A 14,596-nucleotide genomic window follows, 5' to 3' on the forward strand; every position below is an offset into this window, starting at 1 on the left:
AATGCGGTAAATATTTGGTAAGTAAATGAATGAAGACCTGTCAGAAAGGGCCATGGAAAGCAGTCAGACCATATCACAGGGCCAGGAAATGAGGTGGGTGAGTGAGAAGACTTCCCCATCTTATAGAACCAGAATTTTGCCAGGTATACAAGATAGGGAAAGAATCCTCAGGAGAAGGAAAAGCACGCAGGCACGACAGAATTGGGAAGTGATGCTGGGATGGGATAGGGAAGGAGGTAAGGCTAGAAAGACAGGGAGAGGCCAAATTATTAAGGATTTTGAATGCCATGTTAGTAGTAGTTACCACCTTCTAACCATCTATGTGCTTACTAAATCCTGTGTGAAGCAGTTTACAAGGAGTATATCTCTTATCCTTTTCAACAACTTTATTTATATAATAATATTTGTTTCAGGAGTAAGGCCTGTGATTCATCAGTCTTACACAATACACAGTGCTCACAACACTTACCCTTCCCAATGTCCATCACCCTATACCTATCCCAGCCACCCTATCCCCTCACTCCTTTTTCAACAACTTTAAAAAGTAGATATGTTTTTTTAAAGATTTTATTTATTTATTTGACAGAGAGACAGAGATCACAAAGAGGCAGAGCAGCCGTCAGAGAGAGAGAGAGAGAGAGAAGGGGAAGCAGGCTTCCTAGTGAGCAAGGAGCCCGATGCAGGGCTCGATCCCAGGACCCTGAGATCATGACGTAAGCCGAAGGCAGAGGCTTTAACCCACTGAGCCACCCAGGCGTCCCTAAAAAGTAGATATTATTAGTTCCATTTTATCATTTTTCTTAAGTAGGCTCCAGGCCCAAGTGGGGCTTGAACTCACAACCCCCGATATCAAGAGTCCCATGCTCTATCCACTGAGACAGCCGGATACCCCTAGTTGCACTTCTACAGATGAGAAAACCGAGATTCCGCCACTTGTCCAAAATCACTAACTTCTACTAGCCAGAATACTAACTTCTACTCAAATTCAAGTCTGGCTGGCTCTAAAGCTATGCTCTTAACCACACTACTATTCTGCCTCAAGGATTTGGGACTTTAATCTGAAGATGCCGGGCAGCCATTAAAGATCTTTGAGTAGAAGAGAGACAAAGTCTGGGTTTTTAAAAAACGTTCACTACTAGAAGCAGAATGGAAAACGGACTGGAGCAGAGGGGGGTCTGACCTCTTCTAAGTGAAAATTTGTTGACTCCCCAATTCTGGACTTAGGGTACTAAGGCTCCTGGTGACACCCAGTCATTCCACAGTTAAGTCGGCGAGAGCAAGGGCAGAGAGTTTGGGGTGATCTCCGCGTCGGCAGCCGGCGGGTCTGCAGAGTGAGGAGGGCTTGGAGGACGCAACTGGAAGCCTCTCGACGCTCTGCTACGTCTGCCTGTGGACCAGAGGCTTCCGCCGCCGCCAGCCATCCGCAGGTAGTGGTGTCGATCGCCGAGCTCCGATAGCCGCACTGGGTGTGGGGCCGCTGGTAGCGGCGCAGTCTCGGTAGGCAGGATGAGTTTGGCTGGGGGCCGGGCCCCCCGGAAGACTGCGGGGAACCGGCTTTCTGGGCTCCTGGAGGCAGAGGAGGAAGACGAGTTCTACCAGACGACTTATGGGGGTTTCACGGAGGCAAGAGCCGGGCCCAGGAAGAGGGAGGGGAGGAAGCTAAAAGGAGTCCAGAACAGAAACCTCGGACAAAGAAGGGGGCGGGGAATGTAGAGGAGCCCTGGGAGCTGGTACTGGAGACCGGGTGGGAGAGTCGCCGGGGGATGAAATGGAGCCTTGGAGAGGGGAGTCCTGGATGGGTTTGGAGGGGTCAGGGATGGAGGGGCTCTCCGGAGGCACCCCCCGAATATGGAAGAAACCAATTGTGTACTTCTCTAGTTGCACGTTTCGCCGCACTTCCGACGTCTAACAACGTGCGCGAGCTCATCGTAGTCACGCGGTATATACTCGTTGGCCCACTGCCTAGCTAGCTGTCCACCTGAAGTACAGAAAGGAGTCTCTTCAAAAGATAGAGGGGCTTAGTCTGCTCTTTTTTCGGCTTTCAACTCTTAATGTAAATGCTCCTTAGTTAACTAACCCTTCCTTGACTGCTGCTTAATAGAATAGAGCTCAAATTGTAATTAGATTTGGTTTGCCTACTTGTTTATACTTTTTTTTTTTTTAAGATTTTATTTTGGGGCGCCTGGGTGGCTCAGTGGGTTAAGCCGCTGCCTTCGGCTCAGGTCATGATCTCAGGGTCCTGGGATCGAGTCCCACATCGGGCTCTCTGCTCAGCAGGGAGCCTGTTTCCCTCTCTCTCTCTCTGCCTGCCTCTCCATCTACTTGTGATTTCTCTCTGTCAAATAAATAAATAAAATCTTTAAAAAAAAAAAAAAGATTTTATTTTGTTTATTTGTTAGAAGGAGAGCGAGAAAGCAAGCACAGGCAGGCAGAGGCAGAGGGAGAAGCAGGCTCCCCGCTGAGCAAGGAACCCGATGTGGGACATCGATCCTAGGACGCTGGGATCATGACCTGAGCCGAAGGCAGCTGCCTAACCAACTGAGCCACCCAGGCGTCCCTGTTTATACTTTTCTATTAGGTTGTAAGCTCTGTAAGTTTAGAAATGGTCTGTTTTCTTCAACGGTATAGGTCCATTCTCTGGATTAGGTTGGTCCTGGTACTGATTGAATCTGTCCGTTTTTTTTTTTTTTTAAGATTTTATATTTATTTGTCAGACAGAGAGAGTACAGGCAGGCAGAGTGGCAGGCAGAGGCAGAGGGAGAAGCAGGCTCCCCGCGGAGCAAGGACCACCCCCCGCCATGTGGGACTGGATTCCAGGACACTGGCATCATGACTTGAGCCGAAGGCAGCTGCTTAACCTACTGAGCCACCCAGGCATCCTGAATCTGTCCATTCTTAAAATATCTTTTGAGAAGCTAGGGCAAGTCAACCACTATTTTAAGTTCTGGGGGAAGCAGAGAGTATTGAAAACACCACTTTGTTTGTATTCCTGACCCCAGTGGGGCAACCAGTTGGATTAACAGTTGAAATACTGTGTGATAAAGAGTACGATAAGTATAGAGATGCTGTGGTAAAATGTGGGAGCCCAAGTTATTGGTCAGGATTGGCATCCCTGGGGAACATAGTGTTTAAACTCACTACAGTATGAAAAGTAAGCCTTGGCTGGGACCGGGGTAAGGAGAAAGGTTAACCCACCAAGGGTCTAGGGTGGAATGTGTAAAGGTATGGAGTCTCGGTCTGGTAATTGCATGCCTACTTTCATTCTCCAAACCTTACAGTAGAATAAAGGTTGGTAAGGCCGGAGGGAGTAGGCAAAGGCCAGACCATGTTGGGCCTTGTGAAGCATGTTAGAGAGTTTACTCTCCATCCATTCATCAAAGTACCATGATCAAATATGTACTTTAGAAAGCTCACTCTTTAATGAGGAGAATGGCTTGAAGGAGGTAGTGGGAGTAGGGAAACATGGGCAGTAGGTTACAAGACAAATTAAGGAAATTGAATCCACAGGACTTGATGACTGGGAGTCATTACTTACACATCCCTGACCAACTATAGTTTAAAATAGAATGTTCTCATCCCTCCCCCAAAGGCCATTTTCCTATTCCTGTCATTTTATGAGTCGTTATTTAATATGTACCGTTCATGCTTCCAAAAGAGATTAAAGGAGGCTTACCATACAAACAAAAAGTAGGAACAGTAAAAATAGAGACAGATCTGAAGTAATTGTACCAGGAGCCTCTGCTAAATTGGTAATAGCAATTGATATTAAATTTAGCTGTGAGCTTCCTGGCAGCCAAGCCCTGAATTTCTTTTTTCAATAAGAAAGAGGCATATATATTCTTTAAGAGAGAGAAACTTATTCAGCATTAAATCCCAGGAAGAATTGCATTCTTGTATAAGATATATAAAGTAACAGGGGTTCAGTAGGTAATGTAGAAACATTCTCTTATCTAGTCATGGCTATTAATGACCCTTGATAAAAGCCAAAGGAATGGTAGTAAATCCATAACTTAGTGAAAGCATTTTGATTGGACATTAAGCTACCGTGTGGTTGAACTACTCTCTGGTGAGATGACTTAATACTTAGAGCTAGGGGATTAATGTGTTCCCAGGCTGTCTTTCACAAACATCAGTTGGGAGGAAATGATGGTCATCTGTGCAAGATTGAACTCTGGCTAGCTTGGAGTGTCAACTGTCTGTGCTATTTGCCTGCTTTGGCAGCATGTGTACCAAGATCAGCTTGTTGGTCTACATCATTGATTGAAGGAGAGCCACATGTTTGAGGTGCCACCCTGCCCAGTTGACTCCCCTGCCCCCAACTGTGTTTTTCCCTTTACTTTTCGATGTGACTGCCATTCTAGCCCTGACCTGTAGCCCCTCAATTCTAGGCTATACTCTATATGTTCTCTACTCCACTCAGCTGCATACCTCCAGAGCTTTCTTTTTTTTTTTTTTAAAAAAAGATTTTATTTATTTATTTATTTGACAGCGAGAGATCACAAGTAGGCAGAGAGGCAGGCAGAGAGAGAGGAAGGGAAGGAAGCAGGCTCCCTGCTGAGCAGAGAGCCCGATGCGGGACTCGATCCCAGGACCCTGAGATCATGACCTGAGCTGAAGGCAGCGGCTCAACCCACTGAGCCACCCAGGCGCCCCACCTCCAGAGCTTTCTGAAACACCCCTTGTATACAGTTTTTCTATTTCCCCAAGTCTTCTTTGGCTCCCCATTATATGGAATACTGGTACCCCATAATTTATCTGTTCCAACACACCTGAGGAATGAGACCTATTTCTCATAAGTTTATGTCAATAATGATTATCAGTAGTGGGACAAGTAAGGAGAGGGAGAGGATTGAGAATCACTTGCTTATAAATTATATAAGTCATTAATTTATTAGCCTGATATGTAAGTTTCTCTATTGACCGAATGCCGTCTTTTCAAGTCTTCTAGCATAAGGCAGTTAGTTAATGTTGGAAGAAGGCTGTGCTGGAATCAAAGGCAGTCAGCTAGGAAGATTTCTATACCAAGACAAACCTGCTTTACTTAGGTCTAAATATTCCATAAACAAAGTATACACATTCCTGCTTCTGCACCTTTTTTCTTGCTGTTCTATCTACCCATGATACCTCTGCCCTCTTGGCTGCCTGAACACTACCAGTATTTTATTTTATTTATTTATTTTTAAAGACTTTATTTATTTATTTGACAGAGAGATCACAAGTAGCAGAGAGGCAGGTAGAGGGGGAGGGGGAAGCAGGCTCCCTGCTGAGCAAGGAGACTGATGTGGGACTCATCCCAGGACCCTGGGATCATGACCTGAGTGGAAGGCAGTGACTTAACCGACTGAGCCACCCAGGCATCCCCTCCCCCCCCAGTATTTTAAACCACAACTCAAGTCATCTTTGTTCTTTAGAGTCTAAAACAGGGTTCAGCAAACCCTGACCTGCTGGTCAAATGTGGCCCACTGTTCTGGCCCTTCACAGTAAAAGTTTGCCAATCCCTGCTCTAAAGGAATAAAGTGTAAAGTTTAGACCTTCCCAGACCACCAGTCTATGGGAAGTGTGCCTTCCTCTGAGCTCCTGTACTTTTAAAAAGATTTATTGGGGGGACGCCTGGGTGGCTCAGTTGGTTAAGCAGCTGCCTTGGGCTCAGGTCATGATCCCAGAGTCCTGGGATCGAGTCCCACATGGGGCTCCTTGCTCGGCAGGGAGTCTGCTTCTCCCTCTGCCTCTGCCCGCCACTCTGTCTGCCTGTGTTCGCTCTCTCTCCCTCTCTCTCTCTGATAAATAAATAAAATCTTAAAAAAAAAATAAAATAAAAATAAAAAGATTTATTGGGGCGCCTGGGTGGCTCAGTGGGTTAAGCCGCTGCCTTCGGCTCGGGTCATGATCTCAGGGTCCTGGGATCGAGTCCCGCGTTGGGCTCTGTGCTCGGCAGGGAGCCTGTTTCCTCCTCTCTCTCTCTCTCTGCCTGCCTCTCTGCCTACTTGTGATCTCTCTCTGTCAAATAAATAAATAAAATATTTTTAAAAAAATAATAAAAATTTTAAAAAAATAAAAAGATTTATTTATTTATTTATTTGATAGAGAGAAAGCCGGAGCAGGGGCAGAGGGAGAGGAGAGAGAATCCTCAAGCACACTCTCTGCTGAGCTGAGCACAGAGCCCAACATGTGGCTCAGTCTGGGGACCCTGAGATCATGACCTGGGCTGAAATCAGGAGTTGACCACTTAACTGACTGAGCTACCCAGGCATCCCTCCTGTAACATTTTAGTACTGTTTAGTACTGTTTGATACTTTATAGTTGCTTTGTATTCAAACTTCCTTTTACACTAAGTCCTATCTTCTGCCAGACTGTGAGACCCCTGAAGGTAGAGATTAAACCACATCCTTTGTATCCCAGCATTTAACACAGTGTGCAACAAGTAAAGAGCAGTTGATTAATCTGGAAGGGGTGGTGCTGGTGCCCAAGGCCATCAGCTTGGAAGGCTTCTTGCCTGAAGAAATTGAAGGACTGGGTTGGGAAGGAGAGCGGAGCAACTCTTAAATCAAGAAAGCAAAGAGAGTCTGTTCCTGGAGGGGCACTGATGACTCAGTGACAGTGAGAACCTCATCTCCCTATGTCCTCAGGAATCAGGTGATGATGAGTATCAAGGGGACCAGTCAGACACAGAGGATGAGGTGGACTCTGACTTTGACATTGATGAAGGGGATGAACCATCCAGTGATGGAGAAGCAGAAGAGCCAAGAAGGAAGCGCCGAGTAGTCACCAAAGCCTATAAGGTGCTGAGGGTATCCTGGTTTTCTTGTACTTCCATAATTTCATCATTTCTGTTGTGCCCTTCATGAGGTCCCAGTACTCTGCTCCCCCACCCCCAACAGTCCAATTTCCTGCAGTGCTAGTTTTCTCTTAAGATCCTCATCTTTCTCCTTGTCACTTTTATTCCCTGGTATCTGATTCCAATCTCTCCCCAGGAGCCTCTCAAGAGCTTGAGGCCTCGAAAGGTCAGCACTCCAGCTGGTAGCTCTCAGAAGGCCCGAGAAGAGAAGGCACTGCTGCCACTAGAACTACAGGATGATGGCTCTGACAGTGAGTGCAGATGTTTGAGTCAATTGACAAAATTGGAACATAATGATAAAGTATTGTATCAGTGTTAAGTTTACCAAAGCTGATAACTGTACTATGGCTATATAAGAAAAACTATTATTATTATTATTATTTTAGTAATGATTTTATTTATTTGTTTGAGAGGGCATGAGAGGGGAGAGGTCAGAGGGAGAAGCAGACTCCCCACTAAGCAGGGAGCCCAATGTATGACTCGATCCTGGGACTCCATGATCATGACCTGAGCCAAAGGCAGCTGCCCAACCAACTGAGCCACCCAGGCATCCTATTCTTTTTTTTTTTTTTCTTTTTTTAAGATTTTATTTATTTATTTGAGAGAGAAAGAGCGCCCTTGGGGGGGTGGGGACAGAATGAGAAACAGGCTGCCTGCTGCTGAGCAGGGAGCCCGATGTGGGATCGTGACCTGAGCTGAAAGCAGCTGCTTAACGGACTGAGCCACCCAGGTACCTGGAAAACCCTTATTCTTGGGAAATATACACTAAAGTATTTAAGGTCAAGAGCTAAGATGTGTGCAGCTTAACCCTCAGATCATTTGGGAAAACATATGCAATGCAAATGGGGCAAAAGCTTCACAGGAGTTGATCTGGTAAGGGATACATAGGTATTCTGTGGACTCTTCTTGCAACCTTTTTATAAGTTTGAAATGATTTCCAAACAAGTTTTAAAATTTTGAAAATAAATAAATAAAAGAGGTGGACATGAATTCAAAGATTTCTTCCTCTCTTACTTCTTTCCCAGGTCGGAAGTCTATGCGTCAGTCTACAGCTGAGCATACACGGCAGACATTCCTTCGGGTACAAGAGAGGCAGGGTCAGTCACGGCGGCGAAAGGGGCCCCACTGTGAACGGCCACTGACCCAGGAAGAGCTGCTCAGAGAGGCCAAGATCACAGAGGAGCTCAACTTACGTTCACTGGGTCAGTCTGTGGTCAGAGGGCTGAGGGGCCTGAGAAAAATGGAGACTGGAGGACCTGAGCAGCTGGGGAGATGGAGACTCTGAACGAGGGAATCAAAGGAAATGCAGAGTGAGGGATGAGGAACAAGAAACAAGGCAGTTAGCAGAGCTCTAAAGTACAAGTTACAGGGAAGAGGAAGTGTAAGAATTGCATAGAACCAAGTTCAAATCCTAGTTGTGCTGTTCGCTTGCTATAAGACTGCCAGCAAATTACTTAACCTACTTGTATCTTGCGGTTTTGGTTTACAAAGTGCCTACTTTAATGATAATCATGAAAATTAGAAATTTTCCAGAATTAATTCATGAGATGAACTATTTTATTAATTTGTTTATTTATTTGACAGAGGGATCACAAGTAGGCGGAGAGGCAGGCAGAGAGAGAGGAGGAAGCAGGCTCCCTGCCAAGCAGAGAGCCCGATTCGAGGCTTGATCCCAGGACCCTGGGATCATGACCTGAGCCGAAGACAGAGGCTTTAACCCACAGAGCCAACCAAGCACCCCAAGATGAACTATTTTAAAGAAAAAATTCTTTAAAATCTCTTCAGTTTATATGCTGAGTACACAGTTGTTTACAATAATAGACTGTACAAAACATACTTTTTTTTTTTTAAGAGAGTGAGAATTCTTGGGGAGGGTTACAGTGGGGTGGGCAAAGGAAAAGGGAGAGAGGATCTTAAAACTCTGAGATCAAGACCTGAACTGAACTCAGGGGGTTGGATGCTTAACTGACTTAGCCACCCAGGTGCTCCAGAACATACATTCCTTTATAGGGTGTTGAGAGTCTTAAATCATGAGAGTACGTGAGGGAATAGCAGATTGCACACATCCCATCAAATGCTTAGTGTGGGGCATACTTTCATTGGGTGAAATAACACAGAATCAGCTGTAGTATTTAATCTGTTCTTTTTCTTTCTCTATACCGCCCCCCACCCCAGTCTTTCTTTCTCTGAATTTTTCTCTTACGTGAGCAAGAATGTATAGTTGAATGTTTTTTTGTTTGTTTGTTTTAAAGATTTTATTTATTTATTTTACAGAGAGAGATCACAAGTAGACAGAGAGGCAGGCAGAGAGAGAGAGGGAAGCAGGCTCCCTGCTGAGCAGAGAGCCCGATGCGGGACTCGATCCCAGGACCCTGAGATCATGACCTGAGCTGAAGGCAGTGGCTTAACCCACTGAGCCACCCAGGCACCCCTGGTTGAATGTTTATAGCCCAAATGTGGAGTGGAAGATTCTTTACACAGAATATCTGAGACCCAATCCATTCCACTTTTTATATTTCTCAAATTTAGATAACTCCAAAAGAACACAATGATTGAGAAAAGGTTTACTTCACTTCCAGTATCTTCAGGATATATTTTCATGACTGTTTCATTATACTGACTTTAAAATTGGACATTTAATCTTTATCTGTATAATGGTAATTCAGTGCTTTCAAGCAGTAGCTGTCCCTCAAAACAGAAATGATTTAGAGCCATCACAAACAGTGAGGTGACCTTGATGTCACTGTAATTAGAGTCCACATCCTTTGACCACATTGGTTGGTTTGGACCACTGTAAAGAGGGTAACTCCCAGGCTTCTTACATCAGTAACTGACATAGGAGACCTTGCAGAAGCTTGTTTGGCAGGGGAAAATGAGTTCATTTTTGAACATGTTGAATTTGAGGGGTCTAGAAACAGTCCATACAGTGCTTAGAGTTCAGTTCAGTGTACACAGCCGGGTTTGGGCAAAAGATCTGCGCTGGAAACAAATTTGAAAGTCTGTTGAGTAAAGATAGCACTGTTGATGTTGGAGTGGTCAGATCAGCCAGGGAGAAAGCATGAGGAAGGGAAGACAGAGGCAGAAGGGAATCCTGCAGACACTAGAATGTAATGGGCTCATCAAAGAGGAGCTTAGCAGTGGCCAGAGAGTTAGAGAACTCCAGGAGAATTGCCTTAAGAATGCCAAGCAAAGAGAATGTTTGAGAGTCTCTTCTGAATGCTGCAGAGATGTCACCCAAGAGGAGAATGGAGAAGTGTCCATTTGTTTTGGTGACAAAGAAGTCAGAGGTGACCTTAAAGAGCGCTTTTTGAGAACCACACCATTTTGAAGCAGGCTTAAAAAGTTTGGCTGTGAAGGGTGGAAGAAGGAATAAAAGCTATAGGGTCTAGGGTCAATGTAGAGTTTTCTTTGCTTGTTTTATTCAAAGATCAGAGGAACTCAGTCTTTGATGAGAAGCACCTGAGTATAATGACAAAGAAGAAAGAAAGGATAGTTAATAGTGCAGGTTTTCGGAGAAGGGGTAGCTAGAGCACAGGTGAAGGAATTAGCTTAAGAGGGAGGGAGGGAGGATGGCTTATAGTTGGAGGTTAGTAACCCATAACAGGACGTTGGAGTGGTTCTCATCTGATGTTTTTTAGGCACTATCACCTGTCAGGTGTTGGGCATAGGGTTGAAAGCTTGAGGGGAGAGTGAAGAGTGTTTGAAATTTTGAGATAGAATATTCTGTTGATGTTGGGGGAGTCTTAAATTTGGGGAACATGGGGCGCCTGGGTGGCTCAGTGGGTTGGGGCCTCTGCCTTCGGCTCGGGTCATGATCTCAGGGTCCTGGAATCGAGCCCTGCATCGGGCTCTCTGCTCTGCGGGGAGCCTGCTTCCTCCTCTCTCTGGCTGCCTCTCTGCTTACTTGTGATCTCTCTCTGTCAAATAAATAAATAAAATCTTTAAAAAAAAAAAATTGGGGGGAACATATGTTCATAGTCTGCCCTGTTGTGTAATACTTCTCCAGGAGCACTCAGCAATCCAGGTCTGGGTCATGGAGTTTTGATTGATAAGAGTGACTAAAATGATAGACTGAGGAACCTAACCTTGATTTACAAAGGAAATGAAGCCTGGAAGGGGCCACTAGGGAGAGAGAATATGGAGAGGTCTGTGTACGGGAGGAAGAACAGAGGTATCTAGAGAGGGGAGCAAAAGACCCAAAGGGTAGGATGTTGGGGCCAGAGCCTGGGATGAGTGATTGCAGTATTTCAGAGCTGGGGCAGTTGCAGGCAGTAACGAAGTATGGGCTGTAGCTGGAGCGGAATGGAATAACTCAAGTGTCCTAGACAGGAAGATTGTTGAGAGATGAGATTGGTAAAGAAACTGTGGCGATGGGAGGTTGAAGGGATTACCCGTGTGTGCATGTTTGAGGTCACCGGCGTGACGTAGGATGACAGGAGTTGGTGGAGAGGAAGAGTGGAAAGGATTGCTGAAGTCTTCGGTGAGGGAGGGAGGGAGCATGACAGGAAGGAGAGGTGATCTAACCCAGTGGCATCTGTGTCAGCGGGGAGGTGGGTCTGCAGATGGGTAGAGGAGCTGTGGTGTAAAGCGCAAAGTACGCTCAGCAGGACACAGGCACGCCCTGCTTGGGATGTGGCAGGATGAGCAGCCTCTGCCAGAGGGTTGCAGGGAGAGCAGGGCCTGACAGGGTGATGGGCTTCTGGGAAATCAAGTTGCCGAGGGCATGCTGAGGGAGCAACTAGAGGACATAGATGCATTGGTTGATTATGGAGGATTTCTGGAAGGCACAGGGAAGTGTTCGAAAGGAGAAGGGTTTGAAGGTTGGCTGAAGGGAAAGAAAGCAATATTACCTATCCGAATTCCAAGTTCAAAAGAGGCTAAATCATTGGTGGGGTTCCCAGAGCACACTTTTCTGACCTGACTTTATCTTGAGGATTGTACCCACATTTAAGAAACAGAAATTTGGAGTTCATTCAGTGGAAAGGGACAGGAATATTTCTGACCACAGAGCATTAACAAATACTTGTTGAGTGCCTGTAATGTGCAGAACACTGCCCAGCCCCGGGAATATGTAGGTAGTAATGAGTCACAGTCATTGTCCTTGAGGAAGAGACGTGTATTGGAACCACAAACTGCTGTAGTGCAGTGTCACTAGTCCGCCAGGGGACTGTGGTGAATTACAAGAGTGCTCGGAAGGAGAGGCAGCTATTTGCTCAGCTCGTTGTTGCCACATGACAATGCAAGTGCAGGGTTGCCAGATTTTCTTGTTATTTTAAGAGGAACCAGAAATCTCTATGTTCATGTACTTTTTAAAGATTTTATTTATTTATTTATTTGACAGAGAGAGAGACACAGCAAGAGAGGTAATACAAGTAGTGGGAGTGGGAGAGGGAGAAGCAGGTTTCCCATTAACGGGGAGCCCCATGCTGGGCTTGATCCCAGGTCTCCAGGATCATGACCTAAGCCAAAGGCAGATGCTAAATGACTGAGCCACCCAGGTGCCCTGAAATCTCTGTTTAAATGTAATTTCCTTAGGGTGTCTACGTGGCTCAGTCAGTTAAATATCCAGCTCTTGATTTCAGCTGAAGTCATGATCTCAGGGTCCTGGGATTGGGCTCTACATCAGGCTGTAGCAGCAGGGAATCTGCTTGAGGATTCTCTCCCTCTCCCCATCCCACCATGTGCTCACACACTCTATCCCCTCCCCCGAATAAATCTTAAAAAAATAAAATAAAATAATACGATACAAAACAGATCACACAAAACACTTAAGTGGGCTGCCCAGCTTATAACCTCTGAGAGTGTATCTCAAAACCATTTTTACGAGGAATGGCTTGGTGAAATGGGCATTGTGATCAGCCTGGAGAGACATGGACAATAACTTCAACTGTGTAAAGGACTGTCATATGGAAGACAGACCAGACCTGCATTCTTTATAGCCCCAAAAGATAAAACTGTCATCAGGCATCATATTTCAGCTTAAAATAGGAAGGAGCTCTGTAATGACCAAAGATGCCTGAAGACACAGCGAGATGCTCTTGCTGGGAGCAAGTGGACAGGGCAGCTGTGGAGGGATACAGAAGGAAACAGCAGGCTCCTTATCCAAGGGTCTCTTCTAGTTCTAAAGTCCTCCTCTTCTGCGTTCATGAGAAACCAAGTGGACAGGAGAAATGGGCAGAGAGGATATTGGGGGCAAGCAGAAAACGTCAGAAGTAGAGGTGCGAGGGGGCCTCAGGATTTGTGTGAATGGCTTAGGCAGAGACTGGACAGCCAGGAAGGTCGTCAAGACTGTGGGACAGAAGTGACTTTGGGCACAGGGGGAACTCACCTTCCCCTCATTCTTTCCTTTGACCCTGAAGAGACATACGAGAGGCTCGAGGCTGACAAAAAGAAGCAGGTGCACAAGAAGCGGAAGTGCCCAGGGCCCATAATCACCTATCATTCGGTGACGGTGCCGCTTGTTGGGGAGCCAGGCCCTAAAGAGGAGAATGTGGATGTGGAAGGGTGAGTGTGTCACAAGGAAGAAGGGGAGAGAGCCTTCTCCTGCCCTCCTTAGCTCTCCTCACGCAGCTCTCTCCAACACACGGATGTCCTTCAGAGCCCTTTTCCCTCAGCTCCGTGTTTCTTTTAGCTTCTCCTCATTCTCTCCAGTTTTTCATTCAACCCAGCTTGCTTTTCCCCATCTGTCACTTTGATTCTCTCAGAACGTTCTCATCACTCTGCCTCCTTCATCTCTTTCCTTGCCTGTCTGATCTCTCTTTATCTGTTGTTTTTTCTCCTCAGAAGTTTTTGTGTTTCTGTCTCTCCCCTTAGACTGGATCCGACTCCCACAGCCTCTGCGCTGACTCCCCGTGCAGGCACTGGACCCATCGTCCCTCCAGCTCGCTGCTCCCGTACCTTCATCACTTTTAGCGATGATGCAACATTTGAGGAATGGTTTCCCCAAGGGCGGCCCCCAAAGGTCCCTGTTCGGGAGGTCTGCCCTGTCACCCATCGGCCAGCCCTGTACCGGGACCCTGTCACAGACATCCCCTATGCCACTGCTCGAGCCTTCAAGATCATCCGTGAGGCCTACAAGAAGTACATCACTGCCCACGGACTGCCGCCCACTGCCTCAGCGCTGGGGCCTGGCCCACCCCCTCCTGAGCCCCTCCCTGGTTCTGGGCCCCGAGCCTTGCGCCAGAAAATTGTCATCAAATAAGATGCTTAGTCCTTGGAAACCCCTCTCCTGCCCTGACTTGGGGCTCTTCATGTTTCCCCTTGTCTCCCTACTTCTTCCCTTTGTCAGCTCTGAACTTTGCCCAGCCCTTTTCTATATTTCTTTCCCCCCGGTTCCTGCTGGTTTTGTGTTTTTTAATCTAATAAAAAAGAAGCATCCCCTTCGTCTGGTGTCTGATCTAGAGTTGGGAGCAAGAAGTCTTTGTGAATGTCTGAGTATATAAGGGTCTTCATTTTATTTAATAGAGTTGATCGTGAGCTTCCTTTTTAAAATTCTAAGTATTCATTCCTGCAGCTGGATTATAAATACCTTTAAATTAGACATCCAAACAAAAATTTTTTTTTTATTTTATTTATTTGACACAGAGAGAGAGATCACAAGTAGGCAGAGAGGCAGGCAGAGAGAGAGAAGGGAGGAAGCAGGCTCCCTGCAGAGCAGAGAGCCTGACGTGGGGCTCGATCCCAGAACCCTGAGATCATGACCTGAGCTGAAGGCAGAGGCTTTAACCCACTGAGCCACCCAGGCGCTCCCCAAACAAAATT

At 46.2% G+C, this 14,596-nt stretch overlaps 1 protein-coding gene across 2 annotated transcripts; it reads left to right on the top strand.

Annotated features, from left to right (window-relative positions):
- The first annotated feature begins 1,423 nt into the window (after positions 1 to 1,423).
- VPS72 (vacuolar protein sorting 72 homolog) lies at positions 1,424 to 14,217 on the top strand. 2 transcript variants are annotated; one of them, XM_059135387.1, is made up of 6 exons: positions 1,424 to 1,623; positions 6,627 to 6,779; positions 6,972 to 7,086; positions 7,861 to 8,037; positions 13,195 to 13,339; positions 13,619 to 14,217. In XM_059135387.1, the coding sequence occupies exons 1-6, from the start codon at positions 1,507 to 1,509 to the stop codon at positions 14,034 to 14,036; spliced, it is 1,125 nt and encodes a 374-aa protein (XP_058991370.1). In that variant the 5' UTR covers positions 1,424 to 1,506; the 3' UTR covers positions 14,037 to 14,217. The 2 variants fall into 2 exon arrangements, with proteins under 2 accessions (XP_058991370.1, XP_058991371.1); XM_059135388.1 differs by having other exon boundaries at positions 1,426 to 1,623; positions 13,649 to 14,217.
- Positions 14,218 to 14,596: the final 379 nt, after the last annotated feature.

Source organism: Mustela lutreola, chromosome 10 (genome assembly GCF_030435805.1).
Source record: "Mustela lutreola isolate mMusLut2 chromosome 10, mMusLut2.pri, whole genome shotgun sequence".
In the NCBI taxonomy this organism is placed as follows: Eukaryota; Metazoa; Chordata; class Mammalia; order Carnivora; family Mustelidae; genus Mustela; species Mustela lutreola.

Excerpts from the sequence above, each read along its gene's own strand:
- VPS72 (XM_059135387.1), top strand. The coding sequence starts at position 1,507 with ATGAGTTTGGCTGGGGGCCGGGCCCCCCGGAAGACTGCGGGGAACCGG. Across the intron at positions 8,038-13,194 it reads GCTCAACTTACGTTCACTGG|AGACATACGAGAGGCTCGAG; the intron begins GTCAGTCTGTGG and ends TTGACCCTGAAG. Across the intron at positions 13,340-13,618 it reads GAGAATGTGGATGTGGAAGG|AAGTTTTTGTGTTTCTGTCT; the intron begins GTGAGTGTGTCA and ends TTTTCTCCTCAG.